The sequence below is a fragment of the Poecile atricapillus genome, chromosome 1 (genome assembly GCF_030490865.1).
Source record: "Poecile atricapillus isolate bPoeAtr1 chromosome 1, bPoeAtr1.hap1, whole genome shotgun sequence".
NCBI lineage: Eukaryota > Metazoa > Chordata > Aves > Passeriformes > Paridae > Poecile > Poecile atricapillus.
The window spans coordinates 115,961,476-115,987,430 of record NC_081249.1 but is presented as its reverse complement, the minus strand read 5'-3'; the positions used below and the strand labels follow the sequence as shown (position 1 = coordinate 115,987,430).

The 25,955-nt window shown below is 52.6% G+C and overlaps 3 protein-coding genes across 6 annotated transcripts in view; all 3 read left to right on the top strand.

Annotated features, from left to right (window-relative positions):
* Nucleotides 1-208: 208 nt before the first annotated feature.
* On the top strand, nucleotides 209-2,574 carry LIPT2 (lipoyl(octanoyl) transferase 2). The gene is made up of 2 exons (XM_058845204.1): nucleotides 209-934; nucleotides 1,939-2,574. Exons 1-2 carry the CDS (start codon nucleotides 439-441, stop codon nucleotides 2,169-2,171), a joined length of 729 nt encoding a protein of 242 aa, XP_058701187.1. The 5' UTR covers nucleotides 209-438; the 3' UTR covers nucleotides 2,172-2,574.
* A 772-nt stretch (nucleotides 2,575-3,346) lies between these two features.
* On the top strand, nucleotides 3,347-8,983 carry KCNE3 (potassium voltage-gated channel subfamily E regulatory subunit 3). Of its 3 annotated transcripts, none has more exons than XM_058829659.1 (2): nucleotides 3,347-3,529; nucleotides 4,452-8,983. In XM_058829659.1, the coding sequence occupies exon 2, from the start codon at nucleotides 4,464-4,466 to the stop codon at nucleotides 4,764-4,766; it is 303 nt and encodes a 100-aa protein (XP_058685642.1). In that variant the 5' UTR covers nucleotides 3,347-3,529; nucleotides 4,452-4,463; the 3' UTR covers nucleotides 4,767-8,983. The 3 variants fall into 3 exon arrangements, with proteins under 3 accessions (XP_058685642.1, XP_058685640.1, XP_058685641.1); XM_058829657.1 differs by having other exon boundaries at nucleotides 3,392-3,529; nucleotides 4,206-8,983; XM_058829658.1 differs by having other exon boundaries at nucleotides 3,432-3,529; nucleotides 4,360-8,983.
* A 4,012-nt stretch (nucleotides 8,984-12,995) lies between these two features.
* Nucleotides 12,996-25,955, top strand: part of PGM2L1 (phosphoglucomutase 2 like 1) — a 32,099-nt gene continuing 19,139 nt past the window's right edge. Inside the window, exons 1-2 of one of the 2 annotated variants that reach the window (XM_058838773.1) lie at nucleotides 12,996-13,306; nucleotides 20,963-21,130. In XM_058838773.1, the coding sequence (XP_058694756.1) occupies nucleotides 13,196-13,306; nucleotides 20,963-21,130 (279 nt within the window). In that variant the 5' untranslated portion in view covers nucleotides 12,996-13,195. Of the gene's footprint in view, nucleotides 13,307-17,087; nucleotides 17,191-20,962; nucleotides 21,131-25,955 lie in introns of those variants that run through there. The other variant, XM_058838781.1, reaches the window with a different exon arrangement.

The window sequence follows — 25,955 nt, the reverse complement described above, 5'->3', positions numbered from 1 at the left end:
CCCCTACCACTGTCTCTATCTTCCCTGCGTCTCGCTGTCGCCACGCTCCCTGTCCCCATTCCCACAGGAGCCTGTCCCCGCTGCCCGCCCACATCGCTCTGCGTGTCCCTATCCTCGCCTCCCGTTTCCATCCCCGCCTCTCTCTCCTTCCCCCGCCTCCTTTCCCCGTCGCCGCCTTCTGTCCCTGTCCCCGCTGCCTTTCCGTGTCCCCATCTCCGCTGCCTGTGTGCCCCGTCCCAATCTCCTTCCCCGTCCCCATCCCCATCCCCGTCCCAATCCCAATCCCAATCCAAATCCCCGTCCCCATTCCCGTCCCGCCGCCCGGCGCTCCCGGTTCGCTGCCGTGCTCTCGCCCCGCCCGGCGGTGTCTCGGCGGCCCCGGCGGTGTCCCGGCGGTGTCCCGACGGTGTCCCTGCAGTGTCCCGGCGGTGCGGGGCCATGTCCCGGGTGGCGGTGCGGGTGCTGCGGCTGGGCGCGGTGCCGTACGCGGAGGCGCTGAGGGTGCAAGAGCGCTGTGTGGCGGCGGCTCGGGCGGCGCGGGGCCCGGCGGCGCTGCCGGGCCCGGGCTCGGCCCGGGGCGGCCCCGGGGCGCTGCCGGTGGAGAGCGTGGTGCTCAGCGAGCCGGCGCAGCCCGTCTACACCTGGGGGCTGCGGGGAGCGCCGGGAGCGGCGGCGGCCGCGGCGCTGAGGGCTCGGGGCGCGGCGCTAGTGGCGGCTCGGCGCGGAGGCCACATCACCTTCCACGGCCCCGGGCAGCTGCTCGCTTTCCCCGTGCTCGACCTGCGCCGCCGCCGCCTCCCGCTCCGAGCCTACGTGGCCGGGCTGGAGGCGCTGGTGCTGCGGCTCTGCCGCCGCCTCGGGCTGGGCGCGGCCCGAGCCCTCCCGCCGCCCTTCACCGGGGTCTGGATGGGCGACAGCAAACTCTGTGCCATCGGTGAGCGGGGACGGCGCCGGGAGTGTGTGTGTGTGTCTGTGTCTGTGTGTCTGTGTCTGTGTGTCTGTGTGTGTGTCTGTGTCTGTGTGTTTGTGTGTTCGTGTGTTTGTGTCCGGAACCAGGCTGCGGGAGCTGGAGGTGTTCCACGTGAGGAACGGAAGGCTCCACGGGGACCTCAGAGCCCTTCCCAGGGCCTACAGGGGCTCCAGGAGAGCTGGAGAGTGACTTGGGATAAGGGGGAATGGCTTCCCACTGCCAGAGGGCATGGTTAGATGGGATATTGGGAATAAATTCTTCCCTGTGAGGGTGGGGAGGCCCTGGCCTCCATTTCCATCCCTGGAAGTGCTCGAGGCCAGGCTGGACGGGCCTTGGAGCAACCTGGGATAGCGGGAGGTGTCCCTACCTATGGAACACCTCCCAGCCCAGCCCATCCTGCCATTCCATGTGCATCGTGGCAAGGCACAGTGGCGGAGCCCGGAGCTGTAGGCACCCGGGAGGGTGGGTGTGCACCAGGGAGCATACAGGGGTGGGATTTGCCTCCAGGAGGAGGGAGTAGCACAATTTTGAGCCCCTGCAGCCCTCCCAGGCTCCAGCACTTTTCACCCCTGCACCTATCCGGCTCTTGCACCCAGGGCTGGGTGCCTGCCTGCAGCCCGGTCCCTAGCCTTGCCCGCTTCCCTTGTTCCCCCTCCTCATCCTGTACCTCTTCCTGGGACCCTGCGGCCTGGATCTGGGGTCCTGCAGCTTTCCCCATGTCCAAGCCCATTGGAAACTCCAGCGGTGGGAGGTACTGTGGGATGCAGAGTTGGGCTGGAAGGATCTGGACATGCTGCATGCCACCCGTCCCAAATCTGGGGAGCCTATCTGTGGGTTTTCCCTGGCAGAACTGAGGAGCACAGCGTGGTGGGGGCAGGATGTTTATAGTGATCTGGGCAGTGTGGTCACTCAGTGTCTCCCCCCAGGGCCCCCCCAGTGACAGTGCTGACGGGTGGGTGCTCTTGCAGGTGTGCACTGTGGGAACCACATCACCTCGCACGGGCTGGCGCTGAACTGCTGCACTGACCTCACCTGGTTCGACCACATCGTCCCCTGCGGGCTGGAGGGGAAGGGGGTCACCTCGCTGAGCCACGAGCTGGGGCAGCACGTCGCCGTCAACCACGTCCTTGAGCCCTTCCTCGACTCCTTCCAGGAGGTGTTTGACTGCACTTTGGTCTCTTCGGAAGAGCCCGGGGATTAGGATTGTTGTGGTGCCTTGGCTGGCTGTTTTGGCAGAGCCATGGGTGTCAGGGCAGCCCTGGGGATCTCTGTTGTGAGACAAGTTCTCGTGCCTTTGCCTGTAGACTGTGAGTGGACAGTGGCACAGCATTTCAGGCTGCTGTTTCATCATCCAAACCTCCACTGGGGCTGTTCTCTCTGGCCCCGTGAGCCTCCTTCCCTCGTCTGAGACCTCCATGGGTACCACGTCCCCACATCACTTGCTGGGGAAGTACCCAAACAGCTGCTTTTGTGGGTCTATTTCTGCTTTTTGCCCCACAAAAATGAAATATTTGTGTGAATGCTCACGAATTCATGTGGGTCGAGCATCCTTCCCTTGCTGATGGGTAAAAAGAGTCAGATTTTATATATAAAGAGAGTTGCTGGGAACTTTTGCCTGCTGATCCTTTTCTCATTTATTTACCCCAAGATTTTATCAATGACAACCTTTTTCTCGCCCTGAGCTCACTGAAATACTCATGTGGCAAAGATCCTCTCCCTGGTGTCAGCGAGGGTGGAAGATGGCTGTAAAGGCTGGTTAAAGGCCGTTGGAACACTGTGGATGCAGTGGAGAAGCAGGAGGAGGAGGGGAGGGGGTTGAGGTTCACAAGGAGAGAAGCCATGGCTGTCATGGATCCTGTGGGACCAGGCAGCATCCTGGCTGGGTGATGGAGAGCTGCTCCCACTGGCTCCGTGGTGCTGGAGGGGGTGTTGCTGTCAGCCCTTCTGACATCGCTGTCACAGCTGCAGCATCAGAGGCTGATTTCATGGACAAGTTTTGTCAGGGCTGAGAAGCCAGCCTGAGGCTGAAGTACCCACACCCTGACCCCCACCCACAGCCCCTCACTGCTGGTCTGGGCCTTCTCCCTGCCCCACAAGCTTTGGGGTTTCTCTACTGCTGCACAGCACTGGCAGCTCCTTGTGAACCACCTGTGGGTGCCCAGGGGGCTGGAAGGAGGGGAAATCCCATTTCCTGGAGCAGGCTGAGCTCCAGGAGGGAATGGTGAGCAGCAGGAACATGCCCAGGCAGGCTCTGTGCCAGTGTGAGGGCTTGGGGACAGCGGTGCCGGACAAGGAGGGACAGGAAAGCATGACCGGCAGCGTGTGCCGGGGGAAGGCAGGGCCCATTCTCCTGGCCCCATAAAGCCCCCGGGATCCAGCTGGGGCTGTGGCAGGACCCACAGGGCTGGGGACAGGCCGGGTGGCTGTGGCAGGTGGCTCTGCCCCGGGAAGGGGAGGAGGCTGGCAGCGCTCCCAGCCCGGCCAGCATCCCTCCCTGCCGGCAGCGATGCTCAGTCCCGGCTCAGCCTGGCAGCAGTGCAGGCAGGGAGGGCACACGAGGTGAGTGCGAGCTCCCCTTCCCACACCCTGTCTCCCACTCCTCTCCCTGCCCTTACATCCCCCCAAGTTGTACCCCATCTGTGGGTCCCCTCCTGGGATTAACCCAGCTCTTGCCCTAAACCTCCCAAATTCAGCCTACTTCTCTTAAGTCAGGAAGGCAGGCAGATCAGACCTCATCCCCTGGGCTCATGGCTGCTTGGCCCCTTCCTCCTCCTCCTCCTCCTTACAGCTGGAGTTAAGGGTGACCTGTTTGAGAGGGGGATCAGCTGCCTCTGCCCGGGGGTGCAGCAGGCGAGGGGTGCTTGGGAGCTGCTGGGGGACAGCGTGGATACCTGGGGGGACTGGTGTGTCCCAAAGGATGGCACACGTGGGGGACAGTGTCCCAGTGTCCCTTCCTGGCTGTGCCTGCCCCGGCACCCCAGCAAGTTGTGAGGGGAGTCCAGGGGGGCTGGCAGAAGTGCACCTTGCCAAAGGAGGGATGGCAGGTCAGAGGGGTCTGGCACCCAAAGGGAAGGGAAATCCCCAGGGAGGTTTAGGGCAGCAACCCCCCAGGATGGGTTCACAGCTATTTGTGGGGGGCTGTGCTAGCTCTGCACCCTCCAGGGATGCCCACCATCCCCACACATCCCTGGGGAAAGCAGACTTTGAACCTGGCCTTCTTGGTCCCTCTGAACAGCTGTGTTCCGACATTGTCCCCAGCCCTGGGGAGGAGAGAGGAGCGGGCAGCTGCCCCAGAGCCCTGGGAGCTTTAGCCCCGCTGTGGAAGGACTGAAATTTAGGGAGAAGGCTGCTGGGAACCCAGAGGGTTTAGCCACCTTGCTTTGTGGCAGAGGAGGTGCTTTGAGGAGCAATTTGGGGTCATTGCTGGAACACCTCTGCTGTGAGGGTGGCCTCTTCGGAGTCTCCCTGTCCTTCCCTGCAGCCTGAGGAGGACATGGGTGAGAACAACCGGACGGAGTCTTGGCACCAAAGCCTGCAGGCAGTGCTGAACGCCTTAAACCAGACGCTGCACGGGGCCATCCCCTGCCCCGGCCAGGCCCCGGCCAGCACGGTGGGGACCATGCACGGCGGCCATGCCGGGCGCAACGACAACGCCTACATGTACATCCTCTTCGTCATGACGCTCTTCGCTGCCACCGTGGGCAGCCTCATCCTGGGCTACACCCGCTCCCGCAAGGTGGACAAGCGCAGCGACCCCTACCACGTCTACATCAAGAACAGGGTCTCCATGATCTGAGCCTGGCCCATGCCTTGTCCCCGGGGAGCCGCTGGCCTCGGGGTCACTGTGCTGCGCGCATCCCGCTCACTGTGGGATGTGACAGTGCTGCTGGCCCCAAAGCTTCTGAGAACCCCCCAAAGCTGCTGGGAACCCCCACCATGGAGGAGCTCAGTCCTGGTGTGAGCAGTGCTGGGATGTCCTGGCTGGCAGGAGCTGGGACATGACCTGCAAGCAGGTCCTGGTCCTGCAGACCCACCTTAGCTCCACTGCGGGTATGGGGATGGCAGGGGCAGCTCCTTTCCCACCGTGGCCTGCAGGGGCTGACAGGAGCCTTCAAGGAGAACATTTCTCCATCCCCTACTCAGATCAGCCGGAGTTGACCTCCCTGGGCTCCCAGCAGCTGTGACAGTGGTTCGTGGGTTTTTTCTGGTGCTGAAACCCTGTAATGTTTGAGCTGGGCTGGGCCCTGCTTTTCTGGCATGGAATTAAAGGAGGTGGTGGGTTCCAGGGGACTTGTGTTTGTTTCTGCTCTGAACAGAGTTGGTGTTTGGGGAAATACACGGGGCACCACTCTGTCCCAGAGCCCAGGGGACACTGAAAGGGCTGAACCTGCTGCCTGTGTGCTGCCAAGGTGGATTCAAGTCAGCCCTTCAGTGGCATCACGGCCCCTACGATGGGAGAGGTCCCCCAGGATGGAGCGAGCCCCGCGTTCCCAGCTGGACGCTTTGTCCCCGTTGCTGTCCGGGTGGCTCTGCTGGAGCTGTGGGCACGCTGCGAGCATGGCCTGAGCCTGGCCGGAGGTGTGTGGCTCCAAGCATCTCCCAAGGTTTCTCAGGGCTCCGGATGGCGATGCCGGAGTCTTTCCTGCTTCCTTCCTGCTGTCAGCTGTAGCTTTGGCCTTTTGTACCGCAGGTCCCAAATGTTTTTTCCATGGGGTGAGGGCACAGCAGTGGACGGGAAGGGGATGTTCTTGGGTCCTGCTGGGCTCCTTGGCTTTGGCTCTGCTATTAAGCTGTCTGGGTTTGGACCTGGCCTGTGGAGTGGCCAGTGTCCAGGACAGTAAATGCCCCTGTCCTTCAAAACAGGCTGTGGGGCAGCGCCAGTGACCCAGTGTGCTGCACGCCTGGACCTGTTCATAATGGCATAATGAATATCTTTAATTGCAGATAGATTAGCTGGCCCATAGGGGCCTTTCCGCCTGCATTCCAAGGTTAAAAACAGTTGCAATCCCGAGCCCAAACAGTGACGCCAAACCCTAATCCAAAAAATAATAGTGAATGTGAGCGTGTTTGGGGTAGGGCTGGAAACTTTGGCACCGGAGGCACCAGGACGGCAGCAGCTTAATGACCAATTCCTGATTTGCCATGTCCTTGGCTTGGGCACAAAACCTGGAGCAGGGGTTCTGGGCAGCCCATTTTGGGGCTGATCCCACAGGGATTCCTGAGCCAGGCAGGGCTTTCTGGGGCGCAGGTGTCCTCCGGCACCTGGCCTGAGCAGGAAGTAGCTTGAGAGGCTTCTCTCTGTTTATCTTGCACCTGCAGCGCTGGGAAAGGAAAATAAACCCTTTATCTGCAAATAAATCAGGGGAATCGGGCCAGGTGGGGACAGAGACACACGCTGTGCTGATCCTTTTCCCTCTGGGGTTTGTCGTCCTCTAACACCAGCCCCTCCAGTGGGATGAGCCGTGGAGCAGCCAGGGCCAGGATGTGGGACCCTGCAGTGGGATGGGGGCTGGATGGTGAGCATGGTACCCCAAAATCCCCCCAGTGATGTGGAATTCTTGCTTTTCCCGCTTTTTGGAGAGAGGGGTGAATCTGGTGACTCCAGAATCCCTTCTGATGCTGTGACCCAAGGAAGAAAATCCTGTTGAAGGACAGCAAGTCATAAAAATTTGGGGGAAAAAAAATACTAAAATAATGCTGCTCTTTCCTAATCCAGAAGATTCTGAGGGTGAAAATTCCTCCTGCAAGACACAGCAATGCTTACCCACCCGATCTGTGATCCATTGGCAGCTCCACTGTCCATCCATCCCTGCCGGTAAATTCGGGAAGGGACAGGGCTGGGGGGATGCCCCGAGTGGCCCACCCCGGAGCTGCCGGCTGGATGCCACCAGGCTGCGTGACAAGATGCCAGTGCCACCTTGTGGCAGCTGCCTCAGAGTCCCAGTGTCACACACACCCTGGCACCCTTGGGGTGAGAGCAGGGACTTGTATCCGCGGAACCTCCGGCTCCTGTCTGGCCGTCCTTGTCCCCATGGCTCCAGCCTGGCTGGTGTCCCCATGGGATCCAAGGTCTGGGGCAGCTTGGCAAACATCCCCAGCAGTGGATTGTGTTCTGAGGGATACAGAAACAGGGATATGTGAGGGAAGGATGGGTTTGGGAACCTCCTGAAATGGGTTTGCTTCAGGAGCCAGGGGAAGGATTTTGCAGCTATTTAGATGCTTATCCCAGAGCTCAGAGATTCTTCCTTGGAGCCGATGGGCTCTGGCCTCACTCCCTGGACTGCAGCCCCTGGAGCAGATGATTCCTGGGTCACATTCAAAAAGCTTTTGTTAACAACAGGGAGATGCCCTCAGAGCACAGAGAGAAGACCTGGGAGTGTGCCGGTCTTGGCTGAATCTCTAAATCCAACTGAGCAAGTTGTAGCTGACTACATTTGAGGTTTAAGCAATGTGGCTAGGAAAAAAAATTAGGCTCCTGGGAGGCCACTTTATTTAAGGCTTTTGCTGTTGGCACACAGCAGTGGATCATGGGCGAGATAGTGTCTGGTACTTGGCAGAAGGATATCAAAAGGTGTGGGAAGCTGGGGCTGACCTTGGCAGAGCGGATCAATGGTTGGGTTGTTGGGGCAGCAGGAATCACAGGAGCCTGTTCCTGGGACTTTGATGCTTTGATGCTGGGCATTTCGATAAGGAATGCACCAGGTGAAATGATCACGGCTCAGGGTGAGAGAACAATAGCAGCAGTGAGTGCTGAGCTGCCAGCACGGGCTGCCTCGGGTCCTACTGGTTTGGAACAGGTGGTACAGCCTGAGTGAGCAGTGGGAAGCTGCGTTCCAGGGGAGCTGCTTCTCCAGGAAAGCGGGCAGTCCTCTGGGAGCAGGTGCTGGCCCGGGAAGAGCTGCTTTCCCCTCAGCAGTGCTGAGCCAGGCTCACATCACCGATGCTGCTGTGCAGCCTGAGGGACAGCGGGGTCACAATGGGGAAAGTTGATTTTGAGAATCCAAAAATGTTGGGAATCTGGGAATGTTGAAGGGACCCTCTCCTGCCCTCACTTTGGGACCAGAGCAGAGGTTTTCCCCGTGGCTCTGAGCTTAAAAACTGCTTTTAAAGCATATTTAAAATGTTGTGCTCCTGAGGAAGGTAAGGAGTGTGCTGCCAGTGCCAGAGGGGGTGGGATCAGGCCTTCCCAAAGCTGATATCGTGAAGCATTGAGCCAGGGGCAGTTGCAGAACTTCAAAAGCCATTTCCTAATGCCAGCAGTCCCTGTTGCATCCTTCCCACCTGCCAGCCAGTGCTCTGTGTCCGTGCTCTGCCTGTGCTCCTTCAGGACAAAGCCCTTCTCCTTCTGTGACCCCAGATCTGCTTGAAACCCAGCATTCCAGCCCAAAAAGTCACCCGTGTCCCTGCCCTGTGGGGGCAGCTCAGCAGGGAGATCCTCAATGCCCGCCTGGAGCTCTCCCCTTCCCAACAATCCATGGCTCTGGGAGGGAAGGGAAAGCTGGGAGGTGCTGTGTCACTATCAGAGAACCGAAGAGGCCTGGGAGAACAAACAGGGCGTTCAGGAGACGTAAATAATAAACCAAAAAACTGTGCCCCAGAGCCAGGGCATGCGCACCACTGAGAAGCTCAGCCACCCACTGCAGGAACACTCTGGGGTCATCCCACACAACCCTGGCTCTGCAGAAACTGGAGTGGAAAAGCAACCTGGAATGTCATGGGAGCTCCAGGCTGTTTGTACACAATGTGGAATAAACAGTGATATTGCCATGGAAACGCTGCTCAGACTGGGTTCCTCCCTGGGGCTGATCCTGTTTGTTGTGCGAGAGGATTTGGGCTGTGGAACCAGATCCCTGAGGATGCTATATTCTGATTCTGATGTGTACCTTAGCCCTTCCTGTGGGCTGATCCCCCAGCCTGGGAAGCAGGGGAGGAGGATTGTGCCCCTCTGCCCCTGAGCTCAGGTGAGACCCCCACCTGCAGAGCAGCCCCAGCCCTGGGGCCAGCAGCACAAGGAGCTGGAGCTGCTGCAGAGAGTCCAGAGGAGGCACCAGGATGATCAGAGGGATGGAGCCCCTCTGCTGTGAGGAAAGGCTGAGGGAAGTGAAATTGTTTAGACTAGAGGAGCTCCAGGGTGACCTAACTGTGGCCTTCCAGTACCTGAAGGGAACCTACAAGAAGGACAGAGAGACTTTTTTGTAAAGGCCTGGAGTTCCAGGACAAGTGTTTCTCAAACTGACAGAGAATTGATTTTGCTTAGAGTTTAGAAGGAAATGCTTTGCCCAGAGAAGCTGTCCCTGGATCCCTGGGAGTGTCCAAGGCCAGGCTGGATGGAGCCCTGACCAGCCTGGGATAGTGGGAGGTGTCCTTGCCCAAGGCAGGGCTGGGACTAGAATTGCTCTAGTCCCAGATGTGCTCTATGGGTTTCCTGCTGGCAGGCAGAGAGCAGGGCTTTCCCTGGCTGCAGGAGCAATGTCCTCACGGTGCCACAGTCCCGCATGGGTGCTCGCGCTCCCTTTGGCTCGGGAGCAGCACTTCCCTCCTGCTGAGCCCTGCCATGGTCCCCGCTGGCCCTGGCGGCTCCCAGCACATGAGCTGGCGGCTGCCAGCAGCCTGGCAGCCCTTCTCCTCCCAGCCTGGCTCTTATCCATTGCTGGCAGCCTGGCCTCTCCCTGGCTTTTGGTCCCTGGGCTGTTTGCCGCTGCTCGCTTTGCTCCGCGCGTGCTGCGCCTCAATCGGGCGAAACGATGCATGAGGGCGAAAACATGGGAACCTTGGCTTTCCTTCCCTCGCAGAACAATTGCCAATCTTCTGGCTTCTTTTCCACGACCACCAGGAGTGGAAATTTTGTTGCTAGCAGCAGATGAGAAGAGATGTTTGTGCTGGCAGGCAGTGAGCGTGGGGAGGCCCTACAATGCCCCTGGAGTGCCTGGGAGAGCCGTGCTGTGCTGGGCTGCCACACACTCCTGTCATGCCAGCAGATGGGACTGGGTGTAGCTTTCCTGGAGCAAGATAATCAGCTTTAAAAATTCTTCTGGAGGCTGATTAACCGTCAAATACACTGGACTTAGTTGTCATCTCCCACGAGGTCAGTGTTGTCTCCAGGCCAATGCAGGAAATCTCCATCAGTGCCATCTAAGCTATATTACCATTATCTTTTTCCATGACTGCCCTGCTCTAGTGCTGCTCAGGCTGCCTGGCATCTGCCACGGGGTGCCCTGGAGCTAGAAATCCAAAGCCTTCTCACAGGGAAGCTTTTAGGAAGGAATCATCACTTCCCAATGTGTGCTGCTAAGATCCTGGGAAGTATCAAACCCTCTGTGCTGCAGTTTTTCCTGGTAAGGAAATAGCTTTTACCCTCCATGAGACTATTTTGTTCTCCAGGAGAATAATCATGGAGGAGTGCTGACATCAGAGAGACGGATGATTCTCCCATCTTTCATTTGGTTTTGGGGAAAACCCAAGGTTTTATGGCTGGAGCTCCTGTTATCCTGGGCTCTGGCCTTCTCTCCTTGCAGACAAAACACAAAAGAGGAGATAAGAGCAGCAGAAGCATGCAAAGCACTGAGCTCTGGAGAAATGTGCCAGGGATGTGGTTCTCATCAGACTTCTGGGCTTGGGATGGCATCAGTGCTGCTGCAGATGCTGCCAGATGTACAAGACAAAATGATTACATCCCATTTCCTCACTTTATTGGTGTCCAGGCTCTTCTCCTTCTCTGTACCAGGAACAGGAATAGAAGGGGATTTAGGAGCATCCTCACTTCTGGTGACCTACTTCCTCCTCTTCTTTATCTTCTGTTCACTTTAATCAGTGTATCAGTTCACTGTAATAAACCAATCAAAAGGTTTATCTCCCCACACCCAGCCAGACCTCTGGACCAGAGGGTTTGTTTGTGTGTGAGCCAAACTTTCTTATAATTCCCCTCCCTATGTGCAGCATTCAGCACTTTGCTGTCCTTGTTGGGTGCCCCCAAACACCTCCTGTGAGCAGTCCCACAGCCTCTGCCCATCTTCCCAAAGCCTCCCATCCCCACCTGCAGAGCTCCCTCCAGCCCTGGGATCCCAGCACAGGGGGGATATGGAGCTTCTGGAGCCACGGAGCTGCTCCAGGGCTGGAGCTCCTCTGCTCAGGAGCCAGGCTGGCAGAGCAGGGGGTGCTCACCTGGAGAGGAGAAGGCTCCAGGGAGAGCTCAGAGCCCCTTGCAGGGCCTGAAGGGTCTCCAGGAGAGCTGGAGAGGGACTGGGGACAAGGCCTGGAGGGACAGGACACAGGGAATGGCTTCCCACTGCCAGAGGGCAGGATATTGGGAAGGAATTCCTGGCTGTTAGGGTGGGGAGGCCCTGGCACAGGGTGCCCAGAGCAGCTGTGGCTGCTCCTGGATCCCTGGAAGTGTCCAAGACCAGGTTGGACAGGGCTTAGAGCAACCTGGTGTAATAAATTATGTGTAAATAAAAATTCGTAAGAGATATAAATAAGATGTATATGTTGAAATAATAAAAAACCAAAGATGTGTATGTGAAAAAGGAAAGAAACCTCTCTCCCAAGCCTGGCTGGGAGCTCTCCTCTGAAAGAAAAAGGATTGTAGCCAACACCCAGATAACAAACATTAACTCGGAAAATAGGCAGGATGGGAGCCATCAAGGATAACAAAAGGACTAGCTCGGAGGAGGAACCCAACTCCGGACCGGACCAACGTCTCTGCAGACCTCGGTTGTGAAACAATCAAAGTCGACAAAGATGGGCCTCAGAAAAGTATCCGCCGCTAGTCCGTAATCGCCCACCTGCCAGACCAGTGTTGGAGATACAATCACTGGGAACAAAGGGGGAGACTCCGCCGAGATTCCCATCGGCACCAACCCCGGATCACATCACTCCATCCTTGATAACGCAAAATTAAAATACATACAGAGTCTCTTTGCATATGAGGAGACTCTGTCCGGACACAAGTTAGGTTTATTATTCCAAGCCAGGAAATCTATTCACCGAGCAATCAAGAACACTTGGTGAATGGAGCCTGCTTGGAATTTTTAGCCTGAGGACTCAAAAATCCTATAAAACTCCAATCCCGAGAGCGCTCAGATGTGGATTTGGGAACCCTACACCTCGGGTGTAGACCCTGTCCACCCAGCGCTGCGCTGACCATTTTTATTGTGGTTTTTCTCTCTGTTTTTTTTTCTATGTTGTTTATTAATAAATTTCTCTTTTGATTTTATCCCAAATTTGCCTTTGCATTTATAACACTGGGACAGTGGAAATTGTCCCTGCTCATGGCAGAGGGTGGGAATGAAATGAGCTTTAAGGTCTTTTTCAACCAAATCCATCTGTGATGCCATGATTCGATCCCTCTGCAGTGCCTGCTGTCTCTGTGGTAACCTCTGCACGGACATGCTGTGGGGTGGGGATGCTCTGTGGGATTGGGATGCTGTATGGGATTGGGATGCTGTATGGGATTGGGATGCTGTGTGGGGTGAGGAGGCTGTGTGGGGTGGGATGTTCTGTTGGATGAGGATGATCTGCAGTACGTGGCCACTCCGAGCCTGCTGCTCAGGGCCAGGCAATCCAATTAGAGCTGATGCAGCCAGGGGAGGGCTATGATTCTCCTCCTAATGCCTATGGAATTGCCATCTGGAAACGCTTCTAAGGGAGCAGCTCATCCCCCCGGACAGCGCCTGATCCATTACCCTCTCGGAGGGAACATGATGCTGCGGGCAGCCCGAGGTGCACAACCTCGGAGGGTTGCAGCTTTCCCTCGGATCCATCAGGCAGGACGCGGGCAGTGTCCGTGGGTGCGGAGGAGGGGACACACGGGACATTGTTTTTCACCTCGCGGAAGAAGCGGGACGCGAACCCTGGGCCCCTGAGCCCGGTCCCGCTCCCTGAGGCGACCGCGCGCCGCGGGGGGGCTGCTGGGAGTTGTAGTTTGTCCCGCCTACCATCACCTCCTTCCAGCGCCTCGGGGACTACATTTCCCGTCATGCCCGCGGAGGGGCGGGGCGGGGCGGTGGCTCGGGGCCGGCCCGAGGAGGAGGAGGAGGCGGGGGCGGTCGCTCCCCGTTAATCGCCGCTGGCAGCGCCGGGCGGGGATAAAAACCGGCCCCGCAGGAGCCCCCAGGCCCCCCTCCTCCTCTCCTTCCTTCCCGGGCGATGCGCGGTGCGGCGGCGGGCGTGGCGAAGTGAGGAACCGGCGCCTTCTCTGTCTTCATCCTCTTCCTCCTCCCCGCGACCATGGGCGACTGCGGAGCCGCCGGGGACGTGAACTCCAACGTGCTGGTGGCCCGCAGCACCGGGGACGCGCAGCTGGACAAGGCGGTGTGGCAGTGGCTGAGCTGGGACAAGGTGGGCGAGCGGCCGCGTCCTCCCGGCACAGCCCATGCCCCTCACGGCGCCACAGCCGCGTCCCCTCCGCCTGGCGCCGGTGTTGCCCTGGCCCTCCCGGCCCTGGAGCGCGGCCCTGGCTCCTCCCGAGGGATCCCTCAGCGGTGCGGGGATGGGAAGGGATGGATGTGCCATCCTGGCACCTGGAGCAGTGCCTGGTGCTCACCTGTGTGGGGATGGGGATGGATGTGCTATCCTGGCACTGCCCAGCGCTCACCTGTGCAGGGATGGGCAGGGATGTGCCCTCCTGGTACTGCCCAGCACTCATCTGTGCAGGGATGGGCAGGGATGTGCCCTCTTGGCACTGCCCAGCACTCATCTGTGCAGGGATGGGGATGGATGTGCCATCCTGGCACCTGGAGCACCGCGCCTGCCCCACCTTAGTGCCCAGCTGGGGCGGCCAGCTGGCAGGGGGGATGGATGGATCAGTAGCACATTAAAATGTGGTGTGAGTCTGTTTTCCTCAAAAGAAAAAAAGAATTTAACCCCTCCCTGCGAAAGAAACAGCCAGGTTCCAGCATTCCCCTTTTCTTTTTTGCACCAACACGGTGTCAAGAGCACTGCAGGCTTGATTAATTTGCATGAGGCCACCCAAACCTGTGATGGTGTTGGAGGGTTTTTTGCTTGCCCTGTCATTGAAAGGGTTACTTTGGATTTTTGAGGGTTTTTTTTTGCAGCTGCTTTTTCCAACCATCATGGCCTATGCTTTAAAAAAAATACCTTGATGATGGGGGAGGGTAAATTACCAGTACACCAGAAGTTTAGGCTTCTGAATGCTTTTTTCCTTTATTCTTTAGGGTTCTTGCTCCTGAACTTCTTTTGCCTTTATCTTTATTAACTAGGACTGCCAGTGTGTTGATACTGTTTCCTCTTTAATTTCATCCTGCCAGGATCAAAGCAGGAGAGCTACAGGCAAAGGCCACCTGATGGCTCTGAGATGAGCTTTCTCCTACTTGGAAATCTGGTGTCTCCTCCCAGCTTTGCAGAAATTAACAGGTGCCATCTGCACCTTCTGCACTCAAGCTGCTGCTGTGAAAATATTCGGGAATAGTGGCCTGGGAGAGGGAAGGAGTGGAGGAAGGAAATAGCATTCCTGATAACACATTTGATAACTCAGGTTGAACTCCAGGACTGTTGTTGTTGTTTTTACAACATCTTGTTAGTGTATTGAAAGGCTTTTGTTGTTTTTAACAGGTTGTTTTGTCTTTCCTAAAAATGTGTAAGCTGAAAGAGAACTTAAATCAGGGGAAAAATATTCAGATTAAAACTGGCAACAGTGAAATGTCCCCATTTCCAGAGCTCCTTCTGGGACTGCAGTTAACCAGTAAAATGCAAGTTGCAGGGTCAGCGTGAGTGTACCTGTTTGCCCTTGCTTCCCTAGGTGACAAACATGACCTTTCCCACAAAGCTGCTTGAACTTGGAGAATTCAGAACTACTTGGAGAGGCTTCCAAGAGAGCTCCTGGGAAATTTGACAATTCAAAATTGCCCGGAGGAGGAGGACTGGGGGCTGCTTGCTGGGGCCAGGGGTCATTCAGGAAAAGTGTTGACAAACCAGGTGAAGGTGGTGTGGGAGGGGAGGGCAAGGAGAAACCAGGAAATACGGCATGAGCAGGGATTGTGGCTCCAATGCCTTCGTGTTTCACCAAAAGCCGAGGACATGGGGCCTTTGCTGCTTATCAGACTTGACTCCCCCTCCCACCCCCAGCTTCCTGAGCTGCAGGGATTTTTGTTGCTTCTGATCAAGGAAAAATCTATGCACTCCATTCCCAGCTGTGGGAGGCTTTTGTCCTCCAACTTAATTGAAAATTGCTTGCTGTAATTACTTACCAGATCTGTGCTCTCTGTCCTTTGGGGTTTGGGTGTTTGTGCTCGCCTCGCCTAAAACCCTGGGTGAGTGGAGGAAGCCTGGCTGTGGCATGAGTATCCTGCTTTCCTTCCCTTCTCATGAGCATCCTGCATCCTCATTAAAGCTCCTGGCATTCCCCCCTTTCCCATTCTCTCTCCTTAGTTACTGCTTTGAGCTGGGCTTTGAGGCACAAGGCAGAGCCTTTTGTTCAATTGTGAGCAATTTGTCATTGTTCTTCACTTTCTCCCGTTAATTCCCTTTCATCCACTTTCTAATTTTCCTGTTGTGCTTCCACATCTGCCTGGAGTCTCCTGAAGGAGTCTGGCTTGTGTGGCAAGCACAGACACTGCTTGGGGCTGGGGGTACCTGGGAGAAGCTTTGGCTCTTAGACGCACTGCTGGAACTTAACATGGGGAGGGGAAAGGCTGGAATTAATTATCCAGGAGCTGTTTGTGCAGGTCCCATTCACTGCATTCTCCCTGGATTTTACTAATTCATGGACTTGGTGTCATTGTCTTAGCTGTAGCGTGGAGAGTCCCTCCTTGCTGGTTAGGTGCTTTTGGAGTGTCCCTCGGTGTTCTCCTGATTTTTGTGGCTTTTAAGATGCTTTTCAAGAGGAAGTGGACTCGATAGATTGAGACCAGGAACTTGCTCCATCATCTGACTTGCAATATTTTTGCTTATTTTAAGTGATTTTTTAAGAATAACATTGGGAAAATGAAAGCCACAGAAAAATTAATGGAAACTCAAACCAGCTTGAGACTTTCCCCCTTCTTTCAGATGCATGTGCATACAGTGTGCAAAACCAAAAAAAATTGCTGTGAGTAGTAAATTGACAGTTATTTTGACAGGGTATTAGCTTTGAAACCTAACTCTGGTGGTAGGTTAACATGTGATTAACATGATTTGGTGCAGGAGATCCATAAGAAATACTCAGTTAATGCCCTTGTCTTTAATTCTCCACTTGTTCCAAATGTTGAACTCTGATGAGCCACAAAAAAGTGCAATTCTGCCTCAGCAGGCAACTGTGCAGTATATGCAAAGCTGAAAATTTGGTGGAAAAATATATATGTTTTGTTTAATAATACTTTTAACCAGTCTGAAACGTGGTGCAGAGTATCCTGCAGGTTGTGACCTCAGAGTTCTGATTCTGGCAGTGACTTTTTATAAATACTTGTTTTGTATATATATGTTAGTTTAAGAATTCCAGAGGAAAAATAATTGCAGAACTTCTTTTTTTTCTGGTGTTTATGTGAGCGCAGAACAGCGTTTGGGCTGTCACCCACGCAGCAGCCTGTCTTTCTCTGTCCCAAATGTTTCTGATTTCCATTTCTTTGTGCCAGGGAATGCCAAGTACTGAAGGGAAGGTTCTGACAGTAATGCCAAAGGTTCTGTGAGAGAACCTTGTGCCAAGCCCTGCTCTCTGGGAGTGAGAGCCCTTTTGGGATGTGCTGGGGACATCCTGCTCAGGATGGCATGGGAAGGCATTGCCTGCCTCTGGCCCCTCTCCACTTCCTACCTAGCCTCAAAGGTACCGGAAAGTTAGGGGTACCACACAGAATGACATCTCAAAATGGCAGGGTAGGTGCCTGAGGATGCTGCCATGCTGTCGGTGGGTGCTGCAGGAGTGGGAATTGGGTGAGGTCAGGGCTGCCACTCAGGGACAATCCAGGCCAGGGGTCCTTGAGGAGATGCAGGGAGGATTCCCTGTGGCAGTGCCAGCTCGCCCATCTCTAGCCCAAACACCAGCCAGAGCCCTGTCCCCCCGTCCCTCTTCTGCCTAACAGGGTGTGTTTAGGTAGCAGGAGCCTTTCCCAGGGCTGTCACCTTATCTGCCACCTCCTAATGCAGCTGGCCGTGAGCAGGAGCCTTTTCCAGAGGGAGCCGGGGACGAGGCAGCTGTGGCCTCTTGATTGTGGCTTTGGCCGGGCCTTCCTGGGCTGTGCTGGGGGAGCACATTTACAGATGTGTGCATGGAGAACATGGGGCTGTGTTAGGTAGGCGTCACTATGTGTATTGGATCTCTAGAATTTGTTTATATATATTATTATATTATTAGTATTATATTTTTGGGGGTTTTTTGTATTTTTGGGGGTTTTTTTTGTATTGTCGTTTTTTTTTTTTGGTGGGTTCTTTTTGGTATTTTTTGGGTTTTTATGCTATTATTTTTGGGGTTTTTTGTATTATTTTTGGGGTTTTTTGGTATTATTTTTTGGGGTTTTTTTGTGTTTTTTGGTTTTTTTGGTATTATTTTGGGGTTTTTTTTGTATTGTATTATTTATGGGGTTTTTGGGTATTATTTTTTGGTGATAAACTGGTATTTTAGTAGTGATATATTTTTATATTGTTATATATTATTTTATTTATTAGGTCTCTATAATTTATTTAAACAAAACAGATATACACATTTATATTTGGTATCATAGATTTATTGGATACATATATGTGTGTGTCTGTTAGAGAGGTGTCATTTATTTATTTACACATTTATTATGAAGTTGACTTATTCCTAGTGTTTAGGAGGGTGAACAGATAAACAGATGGCTGGAGTTTTCTACAGAAATTTTTGTGTTGATGGTATGGTTTGAGGGTGTGACTTTTTAGGTTTTTTTGCAAAGTGAAAATATAAAAAAGTGATGGAATTGAGTTGCTTAGTTGCTTTGTAAGAGCCACTGGGATGCAGGGATGTCTTAAAGCATTGCTTTTTTGAGGGCTGACTATTTTTGTATCAAACAACCCAGTTTATTTCTGCTGAAGACAGGAAGCTTTAGGTTTTTTTTAAGGATGTTAATCATCAAACACTTGTCTAAAATCTCTAAGGAACTTTTCTTTTTTGCACTGGGGAAGATGAACACTCACAAAAGCCCCCGTAAGACCTTCAGATGTGTGACTTGATTTCAAAACTGCCAAGCAAACCAGCAGAAGCCCCTGACTTTTTTCCAGGTTTTACAGTGGGGTCAAGGATCAGCAGTGGGAGCTGCTTGAAACTGCCAGCTCAGGGTGGCAGATGGTGCTCAAAGCCAGGCTGGGAAAAGGGGAGCAGGAAGGATGGTGCCAGGGTGGGATAAGGGGAGCAGGAAGGATGGAAGGAGGCTGGGATAAGGGGAACAGGAAGGATGGAAGGATGCTGGGGTAAGGGGAGCAGGAAGGATGGTGCCAGGGTGGGATAAGGGGAGCAGGAAGGATGGTGCCAGGGTGGGATAAGGGGAGCAGGAAGGATGGTGCCAGGGTGGGAAAAGGGGAGCAGGAAGGATGGTGCCAGGGTGGGATAAGGGGAGCAGGAAGGATGGTGCCAGGGTGGGAAAAGGGGAGCAGGAAGGATGGTGCCAGGGTGGGATAAGGGGAGCAGGAAGGATGGTGCCAGGGTGGGAAAAGGGGAGCAGGAAGGATGGTGCCAGGGTGGGAAAAGGGGAGCAGGAAGGATGGAAGGATGCTGGGGTAAGGGGAGCAGGAAGGATGGAAGGATGCTGGGGTAAGGGGAGCAGGAAGGATGATGCCAGGGTGGGATAAGGGGAGCAGGAAGGATGGTGCCAGGGTGGGAAAAGGGGAGCAGGAAGGATGGTGCCAGGGTGGGAAAAGGGGAGCAGGAAGGATGGTGCCAGGGTGGGAAAAGGGGAGCAGGAAGGATGGTGCCAGGGTGGGAAAAGGGGAGCAGGAAGGATGGTGCCAGGGTGGGATAAGGGGAGCAGGAAGGATGGTGCCAGGGTGGGATAAGGGGAGCAGGAAGGATGGTGCCAGGGTGGGATAAGGGGAGCAGGAAGGATGGAAGGATGCTGGGATAAGGGGAGCAGGAAGGATGGTGCCAGGGTGGGATAAGGGGAGCAGGAAGGATGGAAGGATGCTGGGATAAGGGGAGCAGGAAGGATGGAGGGAGGCTGGGATAAGGGAGGCTGGGGGTCAGGTTTATCTGTTCAATAGCATTAGAACCCAGAGTTTGAGACAGATCATCAGCATATCTGAATTTATACCCGCCCTTTTAGTTTTCCCTCTTTCTGTTGACCCAGGTGTTTCAGGTCATCTGTGGAAAGCTTGGAGATTTTCACTTTCAACTTTTTTCTCCTTTATTTTCTGAAGCTTTAGCTTAACTGAGTGTGACCTGAGCAAATTAAAATGTTATTTGGGTGCTGTTTTGGCCAACTCATTTTTATTCCTTAGGAAATTAATTAAGTAGCATCAGTCAAAAATGCTTGTTAATCTATTTTTTAAAATAAGTGCTTGTGCTATTGCCTTAGTATTGCCTCAGTTCTGCCAAGCTCCATAAACTATAGAATGTGTAATTTCTATTCTATTTTTGCAGGGAAGCAATGCAGTGTGTCCTAAAAAGATGTGGAGGATGTTGTGTAATTTAATAACTGTATTTTAAAGCAAAGCCACGCACTATGATAGTGTGAAATGAGCTTTTCAATACTCTCGCCTTAGACTCTTTTTACAGCAGTCATTTGTTTTCTGGTTGGATGCCTATGAAAGAAGCTGAAAGAGAAGCTTTCACTTTTGCAGTTTAATATCTATTGTGCCCCATTGTTTTGGTTTCTTTTTAGGCCTGTGTTTAGCTGCGTGGTGTGCAATGTCTTGCTTTGGTTGCCAGGCCATCCAGGAGCCTGGACAATAATGGCTTGCCTTTTATTTTAGAGCACACAGAAATAAAAAGTTATTTGAAATTCACATGTCTGGTGTTCAGGGTCTGTTACCAAGCTGCAGGAGTAATTTCAGATTTTCCAATGTGTTTCATTGATTTTTTTTTTTTTTCCCAGTGAATGTGCATGGTTCGTATCTTTGTGCTTTTCCCAGAATTTTGCCAGTCCTCCTGAAGAGCCTCCCCCTGTCTGTGTGGAGCGTGTTTCCCAGTGCTGCTGGAGCTGGCTGACCTCTGTTTTAAATGTCAGGGGTGCTTCACCCCTGCTCTGCAGATTCCATCTGCCTTTTTTAACCCTTCCTTGTGACACTGCTTGAAGCAGCACCACTTCAGAGAAGCACTTGTGCCACCAGAGCTGTGTTTTACACATCTGCAGTTGCTGGTTTTTCCAGCTGTGTAACCACTGACTCTTACTCCTCCTCTGCTGTGTGGGAAGTGCCTTGTCCAAACTGGGTGTCAGCAGTTTCCTGGTGACCAAATAAATTCAGTATTAGTTGGATAACTAGGAGGAGCAAGCAGCAGAGATGTGCAAGGTCCGGTTTGTGCGCTTGCAGGTTCTCAGCTGTGACAGTGGTGTGGGCTTAGGAAAATCCTGGCTGGACAGGGGGATCAGTCTGGGTAAGAATCCAGCCTCAAAACACCCTGTCCACTGCTGGAGGGGGCTTAGGAACCTGCTCCAGTGCAAGGGGGTGGAATGGAGCGATCTCCAAGGTGCCTTCCAACCCAGGCCCTCCTGTGATTGCCACGGTTTTACTGTGCCTGTTTCCTGTGGGTGGGGAGGAAGGAAATGCTGCTTTGAAGTTTGGATTTTTGCCCATCTTTCAAAGATGGGGAATTGAATTGTGTGATCTGCCTTGTAAAAACCCTTTCCAAAGCCTATGCTTAAGGGGGAGGAAGGTGTCTGAATGACCAGACAATCACATCACCATATCAGTGGCAGCAAAAGCTCTTGAATCTTTTGTTGATAAGGATAACGTGGGAGGAATGGGAGAGAAATGAGTTAGGGTGCAGGCTGGTGCACACGTGTTTTATAGGATAGGAGGAGTTTGCTCTAGGAATTACTTACAGCTGCTGAGCATGTACAATTCAGCTCCTGATTCCAAGCACTGAACAAAGGCCTTAATCATCTCTTGCAGAACCAGAAGACGAAGGAGCAGATTGAGAACCTGCTGCACAATGGGAAGCACAAGGAGCTGCGGGACCGCCTGTGCTGCCGGCTGACCTTTGGCACGGCCGGCCTGCGCTCGGCCATGGGAGCAGGCTTCTGCTACATCAATGACCTCACCGTCATCCAGTCCACTCAGGTGAGCTGGGCACGACTCTGGGACAGGCTCTGCCCGCGGGGAGAGGGTGGCATCAGCTGGAATCCCTCTGAAATCCCAGAGCTGGGCTGCAGCAGCCGCTCAGCAGCGGGGTGGAAGGCTCAGAGGGAATGAAGTGGCTCAGAGAGGTTTGGAATTTGGCCAGTGGTTGGTCTGTTAGACAGCCCTGGAGTTGGAAGTCATGAGCTGCCATAAGAACTTGTAGTATTTGTCAAAAACAAAACAATAAAAATAACCCAAACCGAAAAGGTGAAGCCCCAGCCAAGCAAGCCTTTTCTTTTGTTTTTACCAACATATATGGACTGAGTATACATATACATATACTCAAACAGTTTATTTGTGCCCACCTCTAGCCTTCACTATTGAAAATAGAATGAGCTGATACATTTGGAACCCTTAGACAATCAATAAAATGTTTGTTATGACAAAACTACTGAATCTTACCTATTCTGACAGATACTTTTTGTAGAAATGGAGCTTCAGCCATATGATCAAAGGTGTTTTATTGAGTGGTTTAGCAAGGGCTGGTAAAACCTCTCATTTAATACTGTGCACTTAAAACTTTTTAGCTAGTTTCTCTTTGCAGGCTGACCTCCCTCAGGACATGTGACTGAAATAATGCTTTCTGTTGGCCTAGGATGGAGGGATGTGCTTAAAACTTGGAACAGCTGGGACTCTCCTAATCTGTGTGACATTCTGTTGTCTGAGTTGTACAACTGGAGCCCACACTCTTGTGGAGAGGCCAAATTCCAATGCTGTTTACAGAGGTTTTGTGTTGAAGTGTTGGTTTGAAACCCAGCCTTCTCTCTGAGAGTTTTGCTCTGCAGTAGCTTCTAACAAAAAGCTTCCTTTAGGTGTCTCACCCGTAAACTGGACACATCCTCGAATGAGCCTTCCTTCACTCCTGCCCTTCCTGATCAAGCCTCCTCTGCCAGGAATGCTAAAGTGGCATGAACAGGTCCAGGTGGACTCTGTGGATGCAATGGGAGCAGAGTGAGAAAAGGGGATTTAAAAATCAGTGTTTTGTTGCCAGTGGTGGAAAAGCCTTCAAAGCCGAGCTGCTTTGAAGGCGAGCTCTCTTTTCTTGGCAGCAGAGGAGGTTTCTGGGAGTCATTTCCCTGCTGCTTTGGAAGTGCTGGCCACTGCCTGCTCCCTTTGTGGGTTGGGTTGGTGGAGCGTGAGCAAGTGTGGGTCTGCTGGCTCAGCCACGTTCCTGGCAGAAAGGGGAATGCTTTTTGCTGGGCAGGGAATGTGCTGGCAAGCTCAGTTTGATGGGCATTGCTGGTTTTTGAGAGTTGCAAACTGGGGGTGTGTGCATCTGCTCCCTCTGCACGGCTACTATTTTTAGCTGTTTATTAAAGCTGTGGATCAAGTTGGGAAAAGCAGCCTCTGGGAGGTGGATTGGAACTTGTTTCTGAAGGAACCTGCAGCAGGTTTAATCTTTGTTTGAGCACTCTTGTTTCAGGAGCTGAGGGCAGGAATGGTTCTGCTGAGCCTGGTCTGAGCATGGACAGCCCTGGCTCTCTGGGACAGGAATAAATGCAGACCTGAGTGTAACCAACACTTCCTTCAGTTAAAATAAGCTGCAGTGAGGCTCCACATGTGTTCTGTGTCCTTCATTTGCTCTGGCTTTTTTTCATTTGGTCTTCATTTGATTTGATTATATTCCTATTGTGATAAATGTAACATTGGATAAAAATTCGTGAAAGAGAATAAAGAATTATATGTTATATTTGTAATACTGTAAAGATACAAAATGTAAAATAACCCAGAGATTTCTTCCAGAGTCTGGCAGCAATGCTTACCAACACAAAACAAAAGGCAGGACACAAGCCATCAAATCAGACAATGAGAGTGGCTCCGCACCCAAACTGGCCATTCCACCCCGTAAGTGCAATCAGGAGCTATTCCGCATGTGAAAGGGACTCTGCTCCATCGAGATATCCATCTGCTCCGCACCCAAACTGAACATGCCACCCTGCAGGCCCCGACCAAAGGTGCAATCAGGCTAAACAATGAGAGGAGCCCAGCCGAGATACCCATCGGCTCCGCACTGGACCTGGACACTCCAACCTGAGAGCCCACCCAAAGATACAATCAGGAAGCACTCAGAACCTTTCACATGCAAGAAGACTCTGCCCAACTGTTTATTAATTCAGTTCACCGGTTCCAGGAAATCCATTCAACCAACCGTCAAGACACTTTGTTGAACAGTGACTGCTCGGAGTTTTGGCCTCAGGGCACAAAACCCCTATAAGAACCCCGGACTGCAGCACATACAGCGTGGATTTGGGAGCTCGGTACCTCTGGGTACAGATCCCTGTCTACCCAGCTGATCTATTTATTGTGGTTTTTCTCTCTCGTTGCAGGTACTTAAATTATTTTATAATAAATTGCTTTTTATTAACCTTATTTTGCCAATGCATTTATAACAGATTGGTGCCGTGACTCGGATTCGGAGAAAGCTGCGGGGAACCTCACTTCCCAGGACGGGTACCCCTGCTGATTTCGGCGGCCTGGTGAGTTGAGAGCCCCCGTAGCTCGTTCCGACATCCGAACTAAATTTAGGCTGAGAAAAACCACAATAAAAGGGAAACGGATCCAGAGGAGAGAGCTCGGGAAGGCACGGAGCCTTTGGGAAGCCGCGGCTTGTTTTGCTCATAAAACATCTGTTGTGCACGAAGACATCCACGTAGGAAAATAGCTGATCTGCGGAAAAGAGGACTAATTCCCCAAAGCACAACACTAGGATTTGCAATACACCAGATACAGCCTGAGGATAAAGTCCTGATCAAAGCTTGGAAGGAGCTTCCCCCTCAACCCCCACTGGGAGGCACCATTTCTCGTTCTCCTGACCACGGACACAGCTGTCCGGACTGCAGAAAGAGGCTGGACACACTCATCCCGTGTGAAAAAAGTAAAAGATTACGACGCCTCCGAGTGGAAAGTCACCACACCTCCGGGAGAATTGAAAATTAAACTCCGGCGTCATCACAAATGACAAGTGACGACCAGATAAGTTGTATTAACCCTGAATGTGATTGCTTTCCATTTATTCATTTCAAGTGCGCTTATTGTAAACAAATTTGAGTAACCCACTGTTAGGGAGGGTACAAGCCTAAAGGATTGTGTACTAAGTGTCTGGAAAAAGAACAGGAGGAAACTAGCCGTTTCTTATCACTTGCCACCCAGGCGGGATTTTTGGAACTAGACTCTCCTGAGTGGTTCCTGCTTTTTCAAAAAGGATTAGGAGGTAAACTAGATTCCAAGGCAGAGGCTTTGGAAATCAAGTGCCAGAAGACAGTCAAAGTTCTGTGTAGGACAGACACAATCAGGTTGTCTCGGTGAGCTACTTTCAAAAGAAGGTATGCCATTAGGACATCAAGGGCCCCTGAAGATTATCCCTGCTGCCGAGAAGATGGTAATCCCTGCCGTATATTATACGGGCGAAGGGCAAGGCAGAGGGATACAACGGTGGTGAATCCTGACAGTCCTGAATCTAGCCGTGTGCTTAGCCGAGGGAATGAATCCCAAGGTACCTCCAGGGGAGAGTCCCCTGGGGAAGTGTGAGCAGTGTCGGACTGCCACAGAAACCGAACGAATGATTGACTGTCCTCCAGAACGACAGAAAGGGTTTTGCATATCTAACGGCACTCAGTATAATCTCTGTAATTTAAAGGGGGAGATTTAGTGTTTTCGCTCAGGAGCAAGTTTTAAGGACGCGCAGTTTCAGATTCCTATGAGACAAAAGACCAGAGCTGCCCACTTCAGGTATAGAAGAGAAGTGGGAGTGATTCCTCCGGTTTCTATCTGTAGCCAATGTAACAAAACCGTCTGGATCGGAGGAAAGAGACAATCCACCTTTGTAGCGTATTACAAAATCAATCCTTTGTGTTACAATAAAGCAAACTTGAAAACATGTACTATAGGAGGGAAATTATATTGGGAAGGTAAAAATTTAAAACACGGAGAAAAAGCCTCCTTTAGTAATGAACCAATAATTCTGGACTTGTTACAAAGTGATGATGACCGGGTATGTTTACAGTTTGATCAGGTATTCTGCTTCTCCAAAGATAAGGAAGGGTTGGACCCTGAAAGTAAAATAAAACAACTAACCCTGGAATTAAAGAAGCGAGAAGTAGAAATTCGAAGGAAGAAGCTAGAACAAGAGAGACTTAACTCCCTTAGTGAACATTATGAACAATTAGAGAAACAATACAGCAACTGGGGATTACCAAACCCCAACCAAAATCTATTCATAGACCTAATGCAAGAAATAGCCACAGAATTAGGTCTGTCTAATTGTTAGATATGTAGTGGTTTAAAATCGGCCGAAAGGTGACCATGGAAGGGAGAAAGACTCACCCCAGAGCAACTCCTAAAATGGAAGGGCTTAAAGATGTTAAAAACAACGAGAAGACCCGAGGGGTGGGTGATAAATCAAAGAATAATCGGTACTATCTGCATTAGCAGAGAAGGGAGAGAATTTACTGATTTAGTGGGTTATACCCCGTGTATAAACACACTCACAGTGAATTCTGACAGTAAAACAAAGACTTGGCAACCCGAACCACCCACGGGCTATTGGAGTCTCACCCGGGGCAATCACTGCGAATGGATGGAAATGATTGAACTATGTTGGTACAAAAACTCCGGGGCCAATCCCTTCCATGCACTAGAAGGCCTAAAAGAATATTGGGATGATCTGGCAAAAACGAACAAGGGCTAAGAGGCTCCTGACGGCATTTATTAAATATGTGGCAAAAAGGCATATAGTGAGCTACCTAGAAAATGGAAGGGATCCTGC

Coding starts and splice junctions, on each gene's coding strand:
- KCNE3 (XM_058829659.1), top strand. CDS start 4,464: ATGGGTGAGAACAACCGGACGGAGTCTTGGCACCAAAGCCTGCAGGCA.
- LIPT2 (XM_058845204.1), top strand. CDS start 439: ATGTCCCGGGTGGCGGTGCGGGTGCTGCGGCTGGGCGCGGTGCCGTAC. Junction 935..1,938: donor CAGCAAACTCTGTGCCATCG/GTGAGCGGGGAC, acceptor GTGCTCTTGCAG/GTGTGCACTGTGGGAACCAC.